Source organism: Phoenix dactylifera, chromosome 1 (genome assembly GCF_009389715.1).
Source record: "Phoenix dactylifera cultivar Barhee BC4 chromosome 1, palm_55x_up_171113_PBpolish2nd_filt_p, whole genome shotgun sequence".
NCBI lineage: Eukaryota > Viridiplantae > Streptophyta > Magnoliopsida > Arecales > Arecaceae > Phoenix > Phoenix dactylifera.
In genome coordinates, this window is record NC_052392.1 from 19,547,882 (window position 1) to 19,569,238 (window position 21,357).

Consider the following 21,357-nt stretch of genomic DNA (forward strand, 5'->3'; position numbering starts at 1 on the left):
TTTTATATAGAGTAGCACATAAAATGATAGGATGATAATAAGACAGTAGTGACGCATTTGATCTCTCAAGGATAAGAGTAATAAAAGTGTGTTTCCATAAGGTAGGCATAACATGTGAATTAAAATATTGCTTCACTGGAAATCACACATCTTTTCAGATAATTGGCAAGAAATGCTTGTAAAAAAAGAAAGAAAAAAACCATCAGCACTTGGAGTTCAATCATCCGACATAGATCGCAAAGTATCTTCAATCTCATTATCTATAACTAGTTAATTTAAGCGGCATCTCATTATCAAACTTTGATAAGGTGGAATTTGATGGTAGAACCTCAACTGTATCTAAATCCTCCTCTTCCATCCTCTATCTCGAACTAAAGAAACTAAATAGTTCATTTCTGATAACAACATCATCTTCTATATTATTCCTATGCCTTTTTTATATAAAAAAAAACTAATACCATTCCTCTTTCTTCTAACAATAGTAGCTTGATAAAAAAAAATTATATTTCTATCTCCTTCCTTCAGCCATTTAATTCTCGATTTCTGGCATCACAAAGTTTCTTGTTGCTGTATTAGAGCATGATGCTGAACAAAACCAGATCGAAAAATAAAAAAATCATCATCAGAAAGGCCACCCTCCTCACATTCCTTTTTTCTATAGATCCATAATGACCACTTCAATCTCCTCCAACCTTCTTAAAATGTTTCCAACAACTGTTCTGCTCCAAGATTTTAACCTCTTTTTAGTAAGCTCTAATCTTCTAATCACTCTATACATAGCATCACATTCGATAGAAAAATTCCAAGCACAACGAGCAATGTCCCAGGATTGGAGGTCATGAAACCAATTTTTTTTTAAAAAAAAATGCTGCCTGCCTATCACTTTGGGGGGTGGAGTAGAAGGTGCTATAGCTGGGATTCAACATATTAACTTGAAAAATTCCTCCGGCTTCTCGTTGCCTCTGTCTGTGCATGTCTTTGCCGTGCTTATATGGCAGATGATGCAAAAGGAACAGTATTCGTGCAGCATGAAATGTATACGACAGTTAGACCTTCTCAGAAGTGAAACATTACTAGGCTATTATTTCGATAGATTAGTAGTATAATCTTTGTAGTTTCTATGGATTAGAAATGTACAGAACCAGTTTGGTAAAGCTCAGGTTTTCAAAATACTTTAACCTCCCTGTCTCCCATAACTTGGTTAAGATAGAATTTAAGCTCAAATTTTTGGCATCATGACTGTTGAGGCCGAAAAGTGACCGTGTTTCTCCTCAGAGGTATTATCCACTTTAGGGCTCCGGCCTGCGCGTCCATCACCACGGGAGGATTTCTTAATTTCTGGCCCGCGCGTCCAGCGCCACGGGGGGTACCCGCACGGTTTTGCCCTTTAAAAGGCACCTCTGAAGAAAAAGGAGTCACCCTCCATTTAAAGCATAACCATCTTCGTCACTCAAGCAGTATGGGACTAAAGTCCAGAGGTCCGCTCCCTCCCTAACACAGCCCCTCCTGACGGAGAGGGTTGTGATTCCACCTTGCGGTTTTATAGGGTTTAGGAGTTTTCCCACAGACGACGCCAACTGTTGAGGCCGAAAAGTGACCGTGGTTCTCCTCAGAGGTATTGTCTGCTTTAGGGCTCCGGCCTGCGCGTCCAACGCCACGGAGGAATTTCTTCTCGGCCCGCGCGTCCAACGCCACAGAGGTTACCCGCATGATTTGCTATTTAAAAGGCGCCTCTGAAGAGAAATGAGTCACCCCCTATTTAAGGCACATTTCTCTTCGTCACTCAAGCAGTATGGGACTAAAATTCCGGATCCATTCCCTCCCCAACAATGACCAACGAAAACCAGCTTGTTGAGCTCTTCAAAATTAAGCTTCTTTTGCAGTACAATGTAATTTTTATTTATTTTTTTATCTACATAGCAAGGGGCAGCTCCTTTCCGTAATTCCCGACCCTCCAAAAGTAAGGCGAACATCTTTTAACATCTTTGGTGCAAGGGGGTAGCTTGCTGAACTTCAGAAGAGCAAATAGCATGACATGATGTTATGCCATGGTATCAATAGACTGGTGCGATGATTAGGAAAAAAATCTATTTTGCAGACGATGCCACATGCATGATGCATCATGTGCAACTTTTCCATGCCATAATGGTTGTCCATTAGAATATAATTGAGGGGTAGTACATGGTGCATCAGGTACCCCGGCATACAGCATCGTCCCCAATATATTATTGCATGGAAGGTTTAACACAACAAGTTGCCTGACTGCATATAGATAGGTCTGCAGAATTTCTTATATGCACTGATGAGTGCTCTTCTCATAAACTAACTATACCACCGAGCACTTGTTGGAATGATATCATTTCTTGCCACTTGGACAAGAAGGCAGGAATTTGAATTTAGCTGGTGTTAAACTCTTGAGAGATGTAGTGCATCTGTACAAGGTAAAAAGTTGAAGGTTAGCCTCTCATAATTTTAAAAAACTAATCCATTAGTAATCAGTAGAGCAATTTGTCCGAACCAATTCAGCTCGGTATTGAATTGAAGAGAGCTGGCTGATAAATCACAGCGTGGTTATGATTTTCCATGCCTCTGCATTGAATTGGAGTAGGTGAATTGATCAATCATGACAACTTGTGCATGGTAGAAAGGCTACGAAGTATGACTCCCAAGTAATATGCACGAGGACTCAATGTCGATTTTTTAAGGATCTTAACTCAAGTTTGGGTTGTATTTTTCATGCGAAATAAAAATTGATCTTCTTCTTTTTTATGACGCCGATTGTTGGATATGGCTCTTAAAGTACTTTAAAATTTTTTTTATTTATTTGTCTATGATCAATTCAACGGTGGATTCGTGTGAAAGATACAATCCCTATCCTCTGAACTCAGAAAATCCTTCTTATTCTGTGGCATGAAGAGACAATTTAATTGCAGCACGCTAACAAAATGACTTTTTGAGTAACTTTTCTCAGTTACTGGAGCATTTTTGAACCGAAAAAGTTGTTTCCATTGATCTACTTAATTTGTTTCACCCATTTCGGCAAAAATTTCACTCATTACCAGCTCACGGTCCTTGATGGGCTCCACCCTCCACCTTCTCCTCCTCGTCCCGATTTGCGATGCGTTTAGAACTCGAACGCCTCCTCCCTTCCAATCCCTTTCCCTTTGTCCCCTTCGTCTCCTTTGACCTTGCTGCCCTCAACCTCGACACCATTGCCGCGGTGGCGAGTTCACGTCCTCCTCCCTCCGTCCTCCTCGCTAACTCAGATCTCCAACGAAGCCCTCTCCTTTGCGCTCCGCCACGGCCGACTTCCAAGTCCAACGCTGCCTTCTGCGCCCGAGTTCGGGGTGCCGCCCGTCCCACATCCTGCGAAGTAAGGGCATCTCATGAAAAAACCCTGTGAGAAGTTTTCAAATTTCTGTCCTTTTCTTCTCAATTTGTTGCTCAGAAGGCTATAAATGATGATTAGCTTCAAATACGTAAGTAAATTGCGCTCAAGAATACCTTGGCTGGTAGATTTCTATCTGTTTCTTTAAACCGAAGACCTTTTGCTTATAAAATTTTTTCTTTGCAGTAGTCTATGATAAGGAGGTGCTGAAATATTGGCTTTTCTTTCTTTCTTCTTCTTTGTTTTTTTTTGTGGATTTCAGCTAGACGATGAGAGTTGCTTGTGCCTATTTGGGGATGCATAATTCTGGTACTAAAGGCATGCTTTTGATTCCTTTCATATTATTCTATTTGAAATCTAAAATAAACTCTATTCTAATTTCTAGTACATCTGTAGTTGCTTTTCTCTGAGACTGAAGATGTTTTCAAAATAGGTTAGGGATCTATCATGTTAGCTAGAGGTGAACAATTCTGGACACCTCATTGTTACTTAAGCCATTGAAAATGAATCGGCTCTTCTTTTTAAATCATATCCTGCTCTACCAAAACATATTCTACAGCTGGAGATGGAAAGCCTACTGGCTAATTGGCCTCAGGAAGACAGCTTTCCACTAGAAAGTTAAAATTGTCCATGTATCATTAATCTAAGGAAAAAAAAAGAAGAAAATATCATGCATTTGTTTTGTAGGTTTTGTTGGGCAACAATGTTAGGGGGATTGAGTAATTAGCCTTCTTTTGCTACATTATAATTAAATCTAGCCATGCTCATTAATATTGCAATATATGGTTTAAATTTGTTGGAAAAATGAAAGAAAATGCGGAATAGTTCCATATGTTGCAGATACGAATGGACTATAGAGTGTACCTACTTGGCATTTGATTCCATATGAACAATTAATTTTGGACAATGAATAAAAAAGGATCAATAATCGGTACTATAGCATATTCGACAAACTTAACCTCTTGTCTGTTACAGTCTAAATATTATTGTTTGTGAATATTGTTATTCTTTTTAAGATTTTTTTTTTGTATATATTGCAAATATGGCATATTTTATATTTACCCTCCAGAATTACTATTTACATATATACACCTTAAAGCTTTCTATTCTTGCAAGAGTAACCCTTTGGTTAAATTTTGACTGACCCCTTTTGCATTAATAACTTTTGTCAATACCTTTATAACCCTTTTGCATTGAAAAATTTATACAAAAGTATAGCTTTTCACAACAAATTAAAGGTTGAGTTTTCTCAAGGATATTGATACAAAAGGATAATAATATCCTTTTGCACTTAAAATGGTTAGTATTAAACACTTTGAGTCAAAATTTTAATGGGAGAGGTATCATTGCAAAACATGATGATTTAGGGGGTATGCATGGAAATAGTAATTTTGGAGTATAAATATGTAATAAGCTATATTTACAGACATATACTGAAAAAAGCTCTATTTTTAATCATAATTAATTATAATGTTTGTAAAGTGGCACTAATGAAAGTTTTGTGCAGAGTTTATAAATAGCATAAAAGATTAAGGTACTGATTCACTAAAGCTATCTAATCTCGCTTAGGTTGATTAGTCTTCATATCTTCATGTAAATCAAACTGTTACATTGGCATCAAACTTGAACATCTCATTAAATCTTCGAACTGGTCACTTTTCTATGGTCAAAAAAGTTTAACAGACCCCTTAATGAAATCAAATTAAAGGTTGAGGTTTTGTCTGGTTAACCCCTGTTCATTTTGACATTATAGCACATTACTCAGATTCTCAGAACATATCTTGCTGCTGTGCCATCTAGGTTCGCTGTCCAGATAGGTAGGGCAGCAATGTATGAGAAATACTGAATTATGGCACAGATATTTTCTTTTGGTACTTGCTTTTTCAAGATGGAGTGGTCTGTGACTGGCTTGTTCCATCGTCATGTGGTCTTGGTTTGCTACTGCCAATGAGGTAAATGACTTTCTACAATTGTGCTCAAGGAGGCTTGTTGAATGAAGTGTCGATACAGAGTAAAGATGGGGTTTTGAGTACAAGGAATGCAGGGTGAATCTAGGGCCTGAGAGTACAAGATGAGCCTGATCTCCAATGTCCATGACCCCATGTGGTGGAAAGTGCTCTAATTTTCTAGAAAACAGATTGGAAGCAGTTAAGAAAACATTTTTGTAAGGTTTGGGTATTCTTTAACTGCCTTTAGGATATTGACAAGCTTGAAAATGCTCTAACCAGATGTTCTATTATTTTTAGATGTTGTCAGGTTCAAATATTCATAAAGATCTCTTAGTTCTTGCTAGAAATGTTTGTCCAGAAGACATACTTAAAACTAGGGGGACTGGGCAAGAGGTAAATCGCCTGATGTTGAGAAGAGTTATATATTAGCAGCTGGAGAGGCAAAAGTTTAACATTGGCAAAATATTTCCCTCTCTATCCCCATGGTCTTGTACCGGTGGCCACAGTATTGAGAATCAGTGTCAGGGAGAGATCTTTAATTGGAATGATAGAAGATGGAGCCTGTAAAAGATGAATGGAAGGGTTTTTATGAGTAAAAAAGTCAAGGCGGTCGTGAAGCGTTCCACTTATCGAGGGAATAATGAGGGCCTTTTTGTTTAGGGAATTTGAACATTTCAGCAAAGAAAATTCTATCAGCAGAGATTATTATTGGACAAAAAAAATGAAAAACTGAGACCTCAGGGCTTGAATTTCAAATTATAGGTAGCTCCATCATGGAATTATAAATAAAATAAAGTTTTGAATGTGCCAGGAGAAAAATCTGTAGAGCAAAACGCCATAGGTCTTGGTGGCAAGTTTGAAAACTCCAGGATCTTCACAGTCCTGATGGCTGAGTTGCATCAGGATGAACAAGGGTATAGGTTCATCATGGCTGAAATATGAAAAGCTGAAATTATTTAACTTTTTATGTAATGACAGGTTCAAACATTTGGAACATTCGATTGGATTGTTAATGTCAAAAACTAACTTGCCAAGTCAACCCGTATCAGAAATGAGCTACGTCGAATTTAACATAAATAAATGAATAAGGGAAAAAAGTATTATAATCATGAAATATATATAATCATTTTTCATTTTCTGAATTTAGAATAAAATTGTAAGTCTAAGATAAATCTTCAGCATTAAGATAAATTTTCAGCATACCATTCTCTCAAATTTGTATACTTAATGCCTTCAGATATCTTCAGTGCCAAAGTTCTTCAGATGGGACTATAGTCTGTAGCTATGTATCTGCCAACCATTGCATCGATCGGAAGTTGACAGTCATCTTTAGGGACAATGTTCAAATCCATAGGCTTGCAATGCTACAATTCAGAACCAAGAAAAGTTTCCCTGCATCTCTTTATATATAACTACCAGGACATATGAAGAACACTACCCGGGAATCCTTCAATCTATGCTTGGCTCATATAGCCCTTCAAGCTGTGCTTCTCTTGCTTGCTTTCCATTGCGTTCATCTAAATGGTGAGCATGCATCCACCATTTGCCCGGAGATTGAACGGGCAACCCTCATGCAATTAATTCAAAAGATGCCCTGGAGTGTTGTTAAAAATTAAAAATCCATTGTGGTTTTAGTATTGGTTGATAGTGTGATATCAATTGAATTCAGAGTATATATTTGTCCTTGGCCGCACCTGCAAAGTTCTAATATGACATGTCTGGTTCATGGGAAGAGAATAAAGAAACATATGGTCAAACAGAAAAATAGAAAAATATCTGACATTGGAGTTTTCAAAAAGAAAAGATCGAATAATAGCTTTTCAATAAAAATAAAATTTTTATATTTTATGAAAAAAATGTATATGGAATATAAAAAAATTTAATTTCCACCAATTAAAAATTTAGATAATTTTTTTTAAAAAATAATTTTAAGCTTTTAGATATAAGAGATAAAATTTTATTCTTTATTAAGAGCATAACAGATATTTTACATAATTTTTTCAAAAAAAATAGGTGATCAGAGCAATTTTGAAATGTACCATTTTTCTATTGTAAATCAAAATATGAAAACTTTATTTTTCAATATATCAGTTTTTTTACAAAAAATATTATAATGAGCAAAAATTTATGCTGCCAGCCCACTAAATCCTCATAATTGGTCCCGAGGTTCGTTGGGCTGGGCCGTGCTATTGGGTCCAAACCAAGCGCACTTACAACTTCGGTGAGTCCGAAATGTAACGCGTCAAGCCCCGACCACTATGCCTGAGACGCGTGTCTGTTTCCTATTGGTCTCACGGGCCGCACCGCACCTATAAAACCCAGCCGGGAACCCTAACATCTTCCCCCAAATCGAACATGGTTTCAAGGTTTCACAGCCGCCTCCTCGTTCCCCTTCCGGCTCCGGTTCTCCCTACGTGAGTTTCCCCCTTGTTATCCATCTTTGTTACCCTTCTTTTTTGTTTTTTGCGACGGATTTTCAGATGCCATTGTCTTCTCCTTTGTCTTTTTTTTTCCCCAAATTTTTTCGTTTATTTTCTTGTTATGTAATCTACGAAGAGGGTTCTCAGATGTCATCCTCGTCTTTGCTTTCTATTTTACTTGTGTTTTTCGAGAGATGGGTAAAGGATAACAGTGATTAGAGAGAGGGCTTTACATAAAGAGTCAAACAGCAGGCGCCTATTCAATGGCGATATCCTGTCTGCCGCATGGAGCCCATATCGAACATCACCGGCCAGACGAAGATTGCTTGGATATCCTATCCTCTCGTTATACCAATGCCACAATATCTGGCCACACTTGTTACCTACCCCTAATCTAAATACCCCCTCTTCTATTCGTTTTCTTTTTTATTTCTTCTGCAATTTTATTCTTATTACTTAATTGTTTGTTATATTTTATTTGACTGAGATTACATCTTCGATAGATCTTTTTGGGTTTTTTTTTTTGATAAAAAATTGTCTGTTTTGCTAAAAAACTGGTTTTTTTGGAAGGAAAATTTGAGAATGATGGCTCTATTTCAGACGACGGGGGCTTGTGTGCTTTGATAGCAGGCTACCTTTTGCATAGCGCCTATACGGAGATCCAACAGTGTGAGGCTGCTACACGATTGTAGGGTGTGCTTACTTCGTGGCCCCCTTCAAATTTGAAGCAGTCAAATCTTTAGAATAATCGAAATTCATTAAAATTAATTGAGATAGTTATAAGATTATAATTTTTTGTTGGAGATTGTTCATGGCTATTACCCGTTTTCGCTTGTTTTTTTATCAACTATTTTGCATCTTGTTATTTCTTTCGAATTTTAACTTTCAACATCTACTCTTTTCCCCCCACTTTGAACCATCGCTCCTCCCACCCCTTTTTCTTGTCCATTATCGCGCCGTTCGTCACTTAAATTTTTGATAAGAGAAGTACAGTTCTCGTTTGTAACCAATCCTCTCGGTTGTAACGACTGGATCAGAAGAAAATTTATATCCGAATCAGATTTGTTTATTAAATTGATAACTCGATCCGGTTCAATCTGCATAATCTGTTTATTAAGTAGGTCAAAGTAAGTTAAATGGACTAAACAGGTGAAGTAAATTTTTAAGACGTTAAATGGATTAAGCAGCTCGGGTTAAATGGGATAGAAATGGGTTGAGAAGATTTTAAACAAGTTAAATACACTTTAAACAGATTATTAAATAGGTGAAAATAGGATAAATGAATCAAAAATCTAAATTTGTATTTAATTATTTAATAAATAGGGGATAGGTTGATTCGTTCATGATTTAAATTTATTTATGTCAAATTGGAATTTACCTCACAGATAAAATACTGATGGGTTGGATCTTAAATTGCCTTTCCGATTGACTGATTTATGGTTCTAACTATGGAATAGAATGCCTCTCTGGTTGCAATTATATAATTCAGCCATTATTTCTTTCCGTGATTTGGGGAGAGGCGAGGAGTTCTTCTCCTCTATTCAAATAGAGCCCTGTAAGACCTGGAAAGAGTTAATAGCTATAGCGCATTTTATTATTATTTTCAATAACAAGGATATATAGAGCGTCTAAGATCATGTAGTTGCAACCTTCAATTCTGAATATAGTTGCTTCATGATGATGTTTCTTAGCAATGTAAGCTTTAAAATCCCTTGGGCGAGGTAAAGATGTGAGGACCTTAAGCTTGATGGTATTATATAAGCTTGAAGCTTTGGTATTTTCCCATGCATCTCTTAAAATGCTCACCGATTCTACTTCAATCATATGAAGCTGGAATTGTGTTTTCATGAAAATGTTTTGCCCTTAAGGGGAGGAACTAAGCCATTCCATCATATCAACTCCTACAGTGAAGAGAATCTGAAACATGAGAAAGTGGGAGATGGGCTTGCTGTTCTTTTATTTTGTGAAAAGAAATTTTTTTATTAATTTTTTTTGGGAAATATATGATACTTATTTTTTTTGGCATATTTGGTGGATCATGAAAAAAAAAAAACAGTTTTAGAGTGGCTTTTATTTATTTAGGCATTTATTTCTTTTTATGAAAGTTATATTAAATATCTGTTATATTCTTAGCAAATAAAAAAATTTCACCTCATTCTAATTTTATATCAGTGAGGATTAGATTTTTTTTATATTTGATATATATATATATATATAATAATAATTTTATTCTGATGAAAAATTATTTTTTTATTGTTCTTTTTGGAAAATTCTAACTAAATATGATGTATTTTTTTTATTTTTTCTTTGATTACACCTGTTTTTTTTTACGAATCGAAGGAGTAAGTGTATTTAGATTTTTTTTATCCCACAAACTTTTAGTAGGGCACGTTTCCAGAAATGTTCGTGGAGAGTACTGTTTTACTGATAGACTAGGATATTTGGAAATTTCAAATTTCTTGTATCTCCTGTAGCAGCCCAATACTTTGTGAAAACTTTATGAAAGGGTCAATTTCACACTATCCTGAAAAAAGTGGGAAAAAAATAAAGGTTGCGATTTGCGAGTAAACCCCCATCAAGCCTTTCCATCCTGTTCTACTTAATCACAAGATTTTGATACTGAAATTAAGGTGAAATATACCCTTTGATTTGGCAATCATTGTTTCCAGGTCCTTGCTAAACAACTGGATCTATTATGGAACCTTCAATTTGGCATCACAGATTGCAGCCAATCTTCCTATCAGTGCGTGTGTTGAGCTTAGGGCAGGTGAAAGTCATCACTACTTTGTAAGAGTGTTGTGATCATAGCATATTACACAAAGGGCTCGTTTGTTTCGCAGGAAAAGAAGGGGGAAATGTATGGTCAACGGGAAAGTAATAAGATGCCTCTTATTTGGTTGGAGTTTTCAATGAAGAGAGATGGAAAAAGTTGTATTCGCATGAAAATATGATTTCCATATTTTATAGGAATGTTTTTTTTATTAGAAATATGAAAAAGTTATTTTTTTATGAGGTGAGAATCACTTCTTTTTTATTTTTTTTCAAAAAGATTATTCAGCATTAAAGAAGCATTAAAGACAATATGCGAAAAGTACTTTTATAGTTATCCTCTTTCTAGAAATTATATTTTTAACAGAAAAAATATTTTTCACGAACCAAACGAGCCCAAAAGCGTAGATGTCCGATTAGAAGAGCTATTCGCTCTGTAGCCTTGTCAAGGCATGTTGCTGGTTCCCTGGAAGGTAGCCAATGTTTTCTTTTTTTTTTTTTCTTTGAGAAAAAAATTGGCTGTCTGGAGGAATGTTCGCATGTTCCAGCACAAGAATACATTAGGGAGGATTCTTTGAATAAATAATTATAAAAGAGGTCAGCAAATTCATTTGGACTGATGCACCACTTGCTCTGAATTTCATTGTTTTAATGATCCAATGGTTTTGATTTTTTCTGATGGAAATGGCCATATAAGATTTTTAGATTCATAAGTAACATGTTTGGAATTCTATTGGAATCCAAGATTGCTAGCCATATAATATCAAAAAATATTTATGATATATCCTATAAAATATATTTATTAATTATATAAAATATATTATAATAAAATATTAATATATTCATTATTTTTTAATATATTTTAGAAAATATATTTATTAGTCCTATAAATTCTTAGTGCTGTAAAGATATATTAATTATTATTATAAAATTAATATTTCTATTTATATTTATAATATTTTATTTTTAATACTAATATTTATTTTGACTTGAAAAATAAGGTAAATAGAAGTAATATATTAAATAATTATATTATAAAAATATAAAGTGTAATAATATTTTTCTATTATAATTTAAAATCATTATTGAATAATATGACAATAATATGATCAATAATATATAACATAATGTATATTATAATTACATTACATATAATATTAATATAACATATATAATGTTGATATAATATATTAATGATATGTTGATATGCTAAGATTTTTTATTGGAGTGAGAGGTATTTTTGTCTCCAAATTTCAGCTCAAAATCACTGCCTTGGGATAATCTTGGATTCTCAAGCTCAAGGATGGATAACCCATCATCGAGTTGAACGGCGATTTGAAAAGTGGGGTAATTTGGTATTACTGCCATATAAGATCATCATGATGCAACCAAATGCAGCGATTTTTTCACCTCCAACTATATGATCCTTGATGTTGGGATGATCTTTCCGTACCAAATACCCCCAAGAAGTTTTAAGTTAAAAGTGAAGCATCAAACCATTTAGTATGGACCCATGTCTCATTGATTTACAGGTATTCTTGTAATTTGACATTTGAAAGGTGGATTTCTCTCAAATCGAGTGCAGTATAGTACATTTATTTTTTTTATTATTAACATGATATTTTTATTTAGCACTAGAGTAGTTTTAGTGGTGTGTAAAGGAAGGGACCCAAAGGTATGGGATCGCATGAATGGAGAGGCATTCCATTGTTCTACTTGTACATTAGAGCAGTTGTAGCTACGTGAACATCATTAATTATAAAAGCATTGTATGTGTAAATAAATCGTGTGTTTTTGGCTTGGAGGCTATGATGCATTTGTAGTAGATCTATCAAAAAAAAGGTTGATTCTAAGAATCTCAGGTTGAACCCTTTTGTAATTACCTGAACTATTGACTGCTTATATTGTAATCTTTCGCCTAGCCTAATGTCCTTTTTTTTTTCCCCTTACTTTCTTCAATGATATGTTGTTTGTGTATGATGTCATTTCCAGAAAGTTGGTTACTTCATTGCTGCGCCTCATACTGATAATGTCCATGATCCTACCTCCTCGTTAGTTCTCTTTGATCTCATATGCAGTCAGTTAAACTGCTGATTGTCTCATGTTATTGCCAATCTTAAGTGTTCTGTTTAAATCTCATCATTATTATGTGATGCTTAGAGACACTACATTGCCAACATCATCGGCTATGCATGGCCTTCTTGTTGCTACTTTTTGAAATTTTCACTGTTTAAGTAATCTATTGACTATGTAATGCTTTAGTAACTTCAATTCAATTCATCCACGTTATTAGTAAATGGAAGATTAGGGGAGTGATCTCACATAATTAGGCATCAGCTGCAAGCATTTATTGCTGACTCATTTAAGATAACGTCGAATGCTACAAAAAGGAAAAGGTAAATGTATCAAACTTATATTCTGAAATACCCTTTTCTAAATTGGGTTGAAAATTCTTCTAAGATTTGTGGAGTCCGTCAGGACGACTAGTAAGATCATAGGATTACAGAATGGGTTAGGCCTATATTCATAAATATTCAGAAACAACTTTAGAGTAGACTTAGTGCTATAGAAAAAGAAATCTGTTGGTTCTTGCCAACACTAAAAATAATGGTAACTCTACTGATAACGAGTCACAGTTCTTAATGCACCAGATACAGTAGATACAATAGTGAACGATTCATTTTCTCAAGGAGAAAAAGAGAGAATATCTCTCTTTGATAGCGTGATGAGTCTTATATATGGATATATTTAACTTTATGGTTCATAACGGAGTTGTCCACTTAGAACAAAGGACGAGGTAGAATAGGAAAATGAAAGAAGAGGAGTGGAAAAGGGGGGAGAACTAACTTGGTTGTGGTCAACGATCTGACACCAACACGATGGGCCACGGCCGTGACCACAGTCTGTTGCGCCGATGGTACTTCTCTCTTTCTTTCTTCTCTGCTTTTTTACTCCGCATCTAATTCTCCATCTCTAGTGAACCTTATCTAGGATCCGACCTTCCTACTCTTGGGATGAGCAGATCGGCTCCGTGTTCATGATCGGAGAGGAGGCTCTTTCTCTCACCCCTCCTCTCGGTGGTAACCCCAATCTCTATTTCTTCCACCTAGGAAGGAGGGGAAGAAGAGAGGCCAAGGAAGGGAAGATGGGAGAGATCGGTGATGATGGTCCTAAATTTGGTGGTCGGAAACTTCGAAGAGGGAGGATCAGGACGACGCGAGGCCCTCCTTCCTCTCGGCAGTGCTCGAGCCTCCATCTCCCCCACCGGAGATGGAGAGGAGATCAAAAAAAAGAGAGGAGTGACCAGAAGAGACCCGAGATGACAAGAAGTCTGAGTAGCAAAGTAATACAAATAAGAAGAGATTTGACGTCTGTACGTACTGTGGCAGGACTCATGGGGGATCTTATTTTAAGAAGATGGGAATCTGCTTCACTTGCCGTTGACATGGACATTTGGCATGGGACTGTCCAAATAAAAAGAAGAATAATTTGGATTCAATTTCTGGTTCCGATCTGAGCCAATTTCAACTTTTGGTTTAGACCTAAGTGTCGTCTGGTTTAGGTCTGGTTTAGCTTTTGGTTCAGACCTGATTCAACCTCTGATTTAGGTCTGATCGCCGCTATCTTCCTCCCGAAGATTCCAGATGGGTTGTCGACTATGGTCCAGGTCGGCTCATTTGGCTCGATATTTACATTCTTTCCTCCTTAAAAAAAATTTTATCCTCAATTTTTTTCATACTTTAATTCTTAAACAAATGAAGGTACTTAATCTTTTATGTAACATTTCACCAGGCTTTCGCTGTGCAAATTTGATCGAGCCTGACATTTCTAAGGCTTAACAACTCAATTCCAATTTGTATTAACTCTAACTTTCTCGTTTAAGTGATAAAATTCTTAAACATAACATCTATAAAAGTAGCTTTTTTTTTTTATAAGAGAGACGACATCACAGAAAGGATGGTTCAATTCTTATTGTGTGCGTTATAGAGAGATAGAAACCCAGAAGATACAAAGGGGTTGGAAGATTTACAATCAATTGACCCATAGCATTTATGAAATTACCTAAAATGATAGTTGTCACTATTTGGTCACTTGCATCAGCATTTTACTGAATCAATGCAAAAGCCGAGCACCAGATTCAGTAGGTTAAGAGTCATTCTTCTTTTTATTTGGACAGTCCCGTGCCAAATGTCCATGTCGACTACAAGTGAAGCAGACTTTCATCTTCTTAAAACAAGACCCCCCACGAGTCTTGCCACAGTAGGTACAGATGTCAAATCTCTTCTTCTTATTTGTATTATTTTTGTTACTCAGACTTCCTATCATCTCGGGTCTCTTTTGGCCAACCCTTTCTTTTTCTGACTTCAATTCTGCTTCAACCTTCAAAGCACTTTCTAATACATCCCTATAACCGGTGAAAATCGGGGCAGACAATCGAGATCGAATCTCGTGTCTCAAACCTTGCTCGAATCGGTTGGTCCTGCTCCTCTCGAACTCTATCATCTGAGGACACAATTGGTCCAATTCATTAAATTTGTTGGCATATTCCAGTACAGTCATGTTATCTGTCTGCCTCAAGGATAAGAATTCATTTTTCTTCGACAGTTTGACTGACTCTAGAAAATACTGATAATAAAAAAGCCCCTTGAATTCTTCCATGTCAGTGGCTCATCTTCCCTCTCGAATGCAGCTGTTATGGCAGTTCATCAGAACTATGCATTCCCTTTCAGCATAGGAATGACCAATCTGACTTTTACTTCATCGGGATACTATAGAGCATTGAACATCTTCTCAATTTTCCGAATCCAGGTCTCAGCAGCCACAGAATCAACTCCACCATTAAACATAGGTGGGTCGACCCTACGGAATCGCTCATGGTGGGATTCCGCAGACGGTGTTGGTCGAGAGACAATCTGTATCTGCTGCTACTGCTGAAGGAGCCAACAATATCTGCCTGGGTGGCTACTGTGTTCAGAGCTTGCTCCGCTGGCTTACTGGTCGCTCCTCGAGATGTAGTTCTTACTCTTTTTGAATTTGGCTAACACCTCATTCTTGTTGTCACTCATTGTCACCTAAGACAATATAACCTAAAATTTTATTGTTATATATTTATATATTTATTTATTATTATTATTATTATTTACCAATTATTACTATCACTTCTTTCTTTTCTTTAGTTAAAGTCTAGATAAATGTGACTTAACTACCCTTCCCCTTATTAACAATTACAGTTTTTATGGATGATCAAACCTATTGCTCTAATACCACTAAATGTTACGCCCCAAATTCAAATCATGACACGATCGTGCTATTGCAAACGTTTGCCCACAATAGCACGCAGCCACATAATTTTAAATCTAAATGAACTATATTATTCATGAATGTCATAAAATGTTTGAACAATAAGGAGCTGATCTTTGTGGTACAATTATTTTTCATTCTTCTCCCTTTAACCTCCCGATACAACAACGAGCACCATAATGTTTTTGGTAAAAGTAGTTCAAAGATCTCCCTTGATGAATAGAGTCAAAGACCTTCAAAGATCCAAAGGCTCAACAACATTATTCCTTGGCACTCTCTTCTCCGCCCTTATCTAATGACTCGGTCAACTCTTTTGTCACATTGCTTCCATCCCCCTCCACCACGCTATCACCCTCCTCTCCCTTACTTTCCTTTGCCTCCGTCTCCCTACGTTGACCCTCTGAGACCAATTCTCCACCCTTTGACTCCTCTCCACCACTCTCTTCCTCCCCCTTCTGTTGACTCTCTGGACCCGATTGACTGCCCTTTGACGACTCCTTGCCACTCTCCTCACTCTTCACCTCCTCCTCTGGCTGTTGTTGTTGTTCACCTGGTTGACCTATTCCGGCACCCTTCTCTCCAACCTTGACCTCCTCCTCCTCTGGCTTCATTCGAGCTGGTTGACCTCTTTCAGCGTCAGTTTTCCCAATCTTGACCTCCTCCTTCGCTGGCTTCAGTTTAGTTGGTTGACCAACTCTTCCAACCTTCGCCGCCGCCGGCTCCTGCTGTTGACTCGGTTGAGTCTCCGGTTCTTGTAATGAAATGACGGACTCGAATGCCCCCACAAGTGCTTGGACTTTGCTTCTCCTCGTTGCCAGCTTGGTCGCTGTCTCTTCTATGACATCGTTATAGGCAGGTGGTGGATCCTTCTCTTTAACCTCCTGTCTCTTTAACACTACGTTCTCTTGCTCCGCTTTCCCCTCTCCTGCCGCCTCCACCCCCCTCTCGCTTTTCTTAAACTTCAACCTTTTAGCCACTGCCTCCTTTCCGTCACCTTCTTGTTCCCTCCCTCGCTGGAACTTCAGCTTCTTCGGCGCTCCCTCATTTCCGCAAACCTTCCTTGACACCTTCCTTGGAGGAGCCCTTGGCTTCCCAGTATCACTCTCCTCTGAACTTGTGCAGCGCTTGGCTTCGGTGTTGCTCTTTGGGGACTGTGATCCATGTCGGGCAGCATGACCATGCACCCCAACGTCCATGGAGGGAACCTTTTCCTCTTGCTCTGGTTTGGTCGCAGTGGTGGTGCAAGGGGTGCCATTGGCTTCTCTTCTCTTTGGCATGCTCTGTGGGAGACTTTTTGCCCTTGTCAGAGTTTTCCCAATTGTACGAGCCTTTGATGCTTTCTCTGGAACAATCTTTGGAGAGAGGGCAGCCTTCGGCGAGAGGTCGGTTCTTGATGTCCTCCCTTTGGGGGTTTTATTAAGTAGGGATGATGGCAACGCAGGCTTCTCCATGGACTTTATAGAAATAAGACGTTTCCTAGCACCGGCAGCTGCTATGGAATCCTCAGCATGCTGTTGCTGGCTCTTGGGGTATGTGCATAAGGTGTCATGGCATGAGCTCATGGTTGGTTTGAGATAGTTGGGGACTGGCTTTTCTTGTGCCATGGGGATGTCCCCATTAGGGCAGTCTGCCGTTGTTTGTCTCCCATGAGAGAGAAGAACCCTTCGAGGGGTTGAAGGAGCCGAGTTGCCCGTCTCTTTAAGGTGGACTTCCTTAACTCCAGTAGCCATGGGCTGAAAGTCCCAATATGCAAACAAAGTTGCTAATTAGAAAGCAGGCTGCAAGGCTGATGAGCAAAAACAGCTTCGTTAAAGATGTATTATTGGATGCATTTCCTAGAAGTTTGTAAATGGCAAGTACAATGTAAATCTTTTTTGTGTTACTACGTTAAATAATGGATATTTTTAATGGGATTTTATAACTATCATGATTTATTGACTTTGTTCTTTGTTATCTTACACCACTATGATTTCAGATCCCTTCTAACTTCGTTAGATATGCATGGAGAAACACCAATCTTAACAAAGCTCAAGAAAGCACAGAGAAGTTAATTGACCTCCGATCACCTCTTATGAAAAAAAGAAAAAGAAAATATTGACCTCTGATCACCATTGATATAATATCACAATGGTATTGACGTACTAATATCACAATGCTTGTACCATTTCCTTAAATTTTCTTATAGCTGAAAGTGTATTTGACATGAACTTAACTATATAAACAAGGGGTTGGTTCATGACTCATGGCTTATGCATGAAAACGGGAGCCGAAGCCTGCAGCCATGAATGACAGCAGCCACGTCTCAGGGGTGGAAGGCAACCCCGAACCTAAACTTGATGTCAAGCAGTATCAAGATCTTGTCAAAAAATCATCTTAGAAGCAAAATGTTCAAACATCAATCAGAACATTTCCTTTCCCCTGTGATGTGTATGCCCTGCATGACCCATACTACGTGAAGGGTGGCTTGGAACCCAAATAATAGAAGATCTTACGTTCGAACCAAATATCTCATCAACAATACAGACACGTACAATCAAAAGACAGCGTTAGAAGAATCATTGATCAATGCATTATTTTTTATATAGATGTACCAATGACTAATACAACATGATACCATTCAATCGATATTTTATATATTTTTTATATGAAATAACAAGAAATTAAGTCGAAATTTCACGAGAAATTGCTGCAAATAATAATGGGATATATACCTTGTGCTTGGAATGGTCAAAACTTTGCATGCTGTTCTGAAATTTTCTTTGAAATAGAGACTGCTTCGCACGTCAAGGCTTCCCTTCCTTGGTCGGAGGTCATTTTGAATGTAGGAAGGAAGCAAAGGGGTTGGAAGACGGAGAGGGAGACAGATAGGTTTGTTTGTAATGGGAGGAGTTGGTTGGTTATAGATGGGGTGATACAGCCCCCCAATATTCTTCTAAACCGGGGTGGACCGGGTCAATTTACACCAGTTGTTTCCACCGGGATATGCCCTGTCCTTGGCCTAATTTTGGGACGAAATGGATAAAGATACCTGCATTCAGGAATCCAAGAATCCTACTTTCCAGATCTTTTGATCTATCTAATTTTTTGATATCATGCTTTCTCTCAGCTGTTGCATTGGTAGTATACGATAAAGATAATAGTGAAGCGTCAATGCTACTGGGTTGTATTCTAATTAAAATATTCTTATCTTGTGATATCGAAATTTATACTGTTAAGATGGTCATTGTGAAATGGATTGGTTTGACATGCCATGTTTTGCTTGCAAGTTAGAGCTTCTTGTTTCACAAATTAGAGATTTGTCCGAAAAAATAGCAATAGAGAAGAAGCACTAATGATTTTCCAAGCTTCTTGACGCATGATGTCCTGTTATTATCCATTACAAGCAGTTGAGATCGCATGTACTTACTTGTGGCAGCAGTAGAAAAATTTTGGTGGCTTATTAGACAAATTCGGGTCAGATTCAGTGCTGCTCTTGGGTCTCACGGTTCCTCGAGCAAATTAGGAAATGAGAGCAAAACACAAGGGTTTGTGGAATAAAAGAAAATTCACGTCTTCAAAGTTATCCCTTCTCATCAGTAACTTTCGTCATTTCCAATCTCAGATAACAATAAGATAAATTCATCCAGCTCTGTCCTAATCATTGGAGGTGGACCAACGGGTGTGGAACTTGCCCAAGAGATTGAAGTTGACTCCCCTGAGAGGAAGGTGGCTCTAATCCATGAAGGGCCAAGGTTCCTGGAATTTATAGGACCAAAAGCTTCAAATAAGGCACTAAAATGGTGGAAATCTAAGGGAGTCAAGGTGCTTCTGGAGAAGTCAATCGATCTAGACTCCATATCCCAAGGAGAAAGAGTGTTGACAACATCTCCAGAAAATTCTATCACAGCCGATTTCCACTTTGTTTGGATGTGTAGGACTTTGTGTTCGCCATGGCTCCTGGAGACTATCCTGAACGAGAGCTTGAACAACTCTGGAAGATTGACAGTGGAAAGTTGCCCATCTAATATCTTTTGTTCATTGAAATTATATCATTGTACTTCTCAAGTTATTCTATGGTTCAACAAAAATTGTTCCTACATCAAAATATTAATCTTACACATGTCAGCAAACTCTTCAAAACGGATGAAAAATTAAGCTTGCTATGATTTCTTAGATTATGTGTGATGGCATAGTCAGGGCTAGTCCACTTGACCATCCCGACCTGGAAGCTGGACCTGTGCATGCATCGCACGCGATGAGCAGTAGTAGACTCTTCATAGGAGTTCGCTTTCTCATTCGAAGCAAGTGACTATTAGAAGAAATAGGAGACCAAAAGCCACTAAAACTCTCCTAAGACCGCTAGAATCCTAAGTCACCTCTATAAATAGGACCCCTTTCCCTCTATGGCCCTCCACCGACGGTCATTACGGCTCCTCCTCTCTTCTTTTTTCCTATTTCTCCCTCTTTCTTCCTTCGAACTCATCGTTCCCCAGTATTGTGCCCATCCAAAAATCGAGGCCGGAAAACACTGCCGAAGCCGACATTTAACAGATTCGCCTAGTGAAGTTTGAAGGTCTAAAGCGAAAGAGATAAGGAAACTTTATACTCCTTACTAGTTTTCGAACTAGTAAATAAATCTCATATTTATTATTTTTCAAATTACATATTTTTCATGCATATGATTTTACCAATAAAGATATCATATTTTTTTAAAATTATGGATCAACAAATGTGTTATAAAAATCATGATTTATTATAAAAAGTGGTTCCATAAATATTTTTAATAAAAATAGCATGTATATGAAGCATGATGAATTTTATCGCACCATTTAGTATTTTTCTATCTACGTATGTATATATTTTTTTAAAAAAGATATAAATATTTTAAAAGCTCTCAAATAGTTATGTATGATCTCTAAAATTAGAGAAAATCAACATCCGAAAGCACATGCATACGAACACAGGCCATACTAGTGGGTATGAAGTTGATATATGAAATATGATACTTTGATGATTACGAACATAAGCCTGGGTATAAAGTAAACTTAGCATAAATACCTGTGAGCAATATTTCGAGCTATGATGTGGCTAAATGGCAGAAGAATGATTCATGAATTTATTTGCAGTATAAACTTGAAACCATGTCTATCAAATATGGATGATTTATGCATGCATGATTGGCTAATAACTTGTTTTATCATACTGTACTACGAAATACTTTATTTTGTAATATCTATTATATTTTTTTAAATGATGCATTGTCATATAAAAACTTATGCTTGATATGGTAAGGTATATAAGATTTACTTACTGAGCTATGTCACTTACATATCTTTATTTTTATTTTTCTCTTTGCAGACAAATAGGGTCAGTAGGGATAAAAGATGGTCCAAACTTGGAGTTGAACCAGCAAGTTTAGCGATTTGCAGTAGAATATTTGTTCTTTAGTTGGTTATGAATTTGTAGGTTAGTAATTCTCTAAATATTGAGAATTATGGGTTGGTATTTATATTTGGATTTAGATGCTCTGAATGGATGTTTACTTTGTTAT

At 37.2% G+C, this 21,357-nt stretch overlaps 1 protein-coding gene and 2 long non-coding RNA genes across 5 annotated transcripts; 2 read left to right on the forward strand and 1 right to left on the reverse strand.

Annotated features, from left to right (window-relative positions):
• Positions 1-3,077: 3,077 nt before the first annotated feature.
• LOC103701521 lies at positions 3,078-10,671 on the forward strand. 3 transcript variants are annotated; one of them, XR_005512845.1, is made up of 4 exons: positions 3,078-3,479; positions 3,575-3,697; positions 6,575-7,751; positions 10,427-10,671. It is a non-coding gene; the product is annotated as an uncharacterized LOC103701521 (long non-coding RNA). The 3 variants fall into 3 exon arrangements; XR_005512844.1 differs by having other exon boundaries at positions 3,651-3,697; XR_005512833.1 differs by having other exon boundaries at positions 3,078-3,697.
• Positions 10,672-12,924: 2,253 nt separating this feature from the next.
• LOC120111598 lies at positions 12,925-14,022 on the forward strand. Its single transcript, XR_005512846.1, has 2 exons — positions 12,925-13,443; positions 13,504-14,022. It is a non-coding gene; the product is annotated as an uncharacterized LOC120111598 (long non-coding RNA).
• A 1,853-nt stretch (positions 14,023-15,875) lies between these two features.
• LOC103701520 (neurofilament heavy polypeptide) lies at positions 15,876-19,899 on the reverse strand. Its single transcript, XM_008783597.3, has 2 exons — positions 18,539-19,899; positions 15,876-17,560 (listed from the first exon to the last, which is right to left on the reverse strand). The coding sequence occupies exons 1-2, from the start codon at positions 18,566-18,568 to the stop codon at positions 16,088-16,090; spliced, it is 1,503 nt and encodes a 500-aa protein (XP_008781819.3). The 5' UTR covers positions 18,569-19,899; the 3' UTR covers positions 15,876-16,087.
• Between the last annotated feature and the right edge of the window lie 1,458 nt (positions 19,900-21,357).

Bases quoted from the DNA above. Each gene is read 5' to 3' on its own strand.
- LOC103701520 (XM_008783597.3), bottom strand. From the start codon at position 18,568: ATGCAAAGTTTTGACCATTCCAAGCACAAG. The intron at 17,561-18,538 runs GTATATATCCCA...TGGGACTTTCAG, and splicing joins TTGACCATTCCAAGCACAAG to CCCATGGCTACTGGAGTTAA.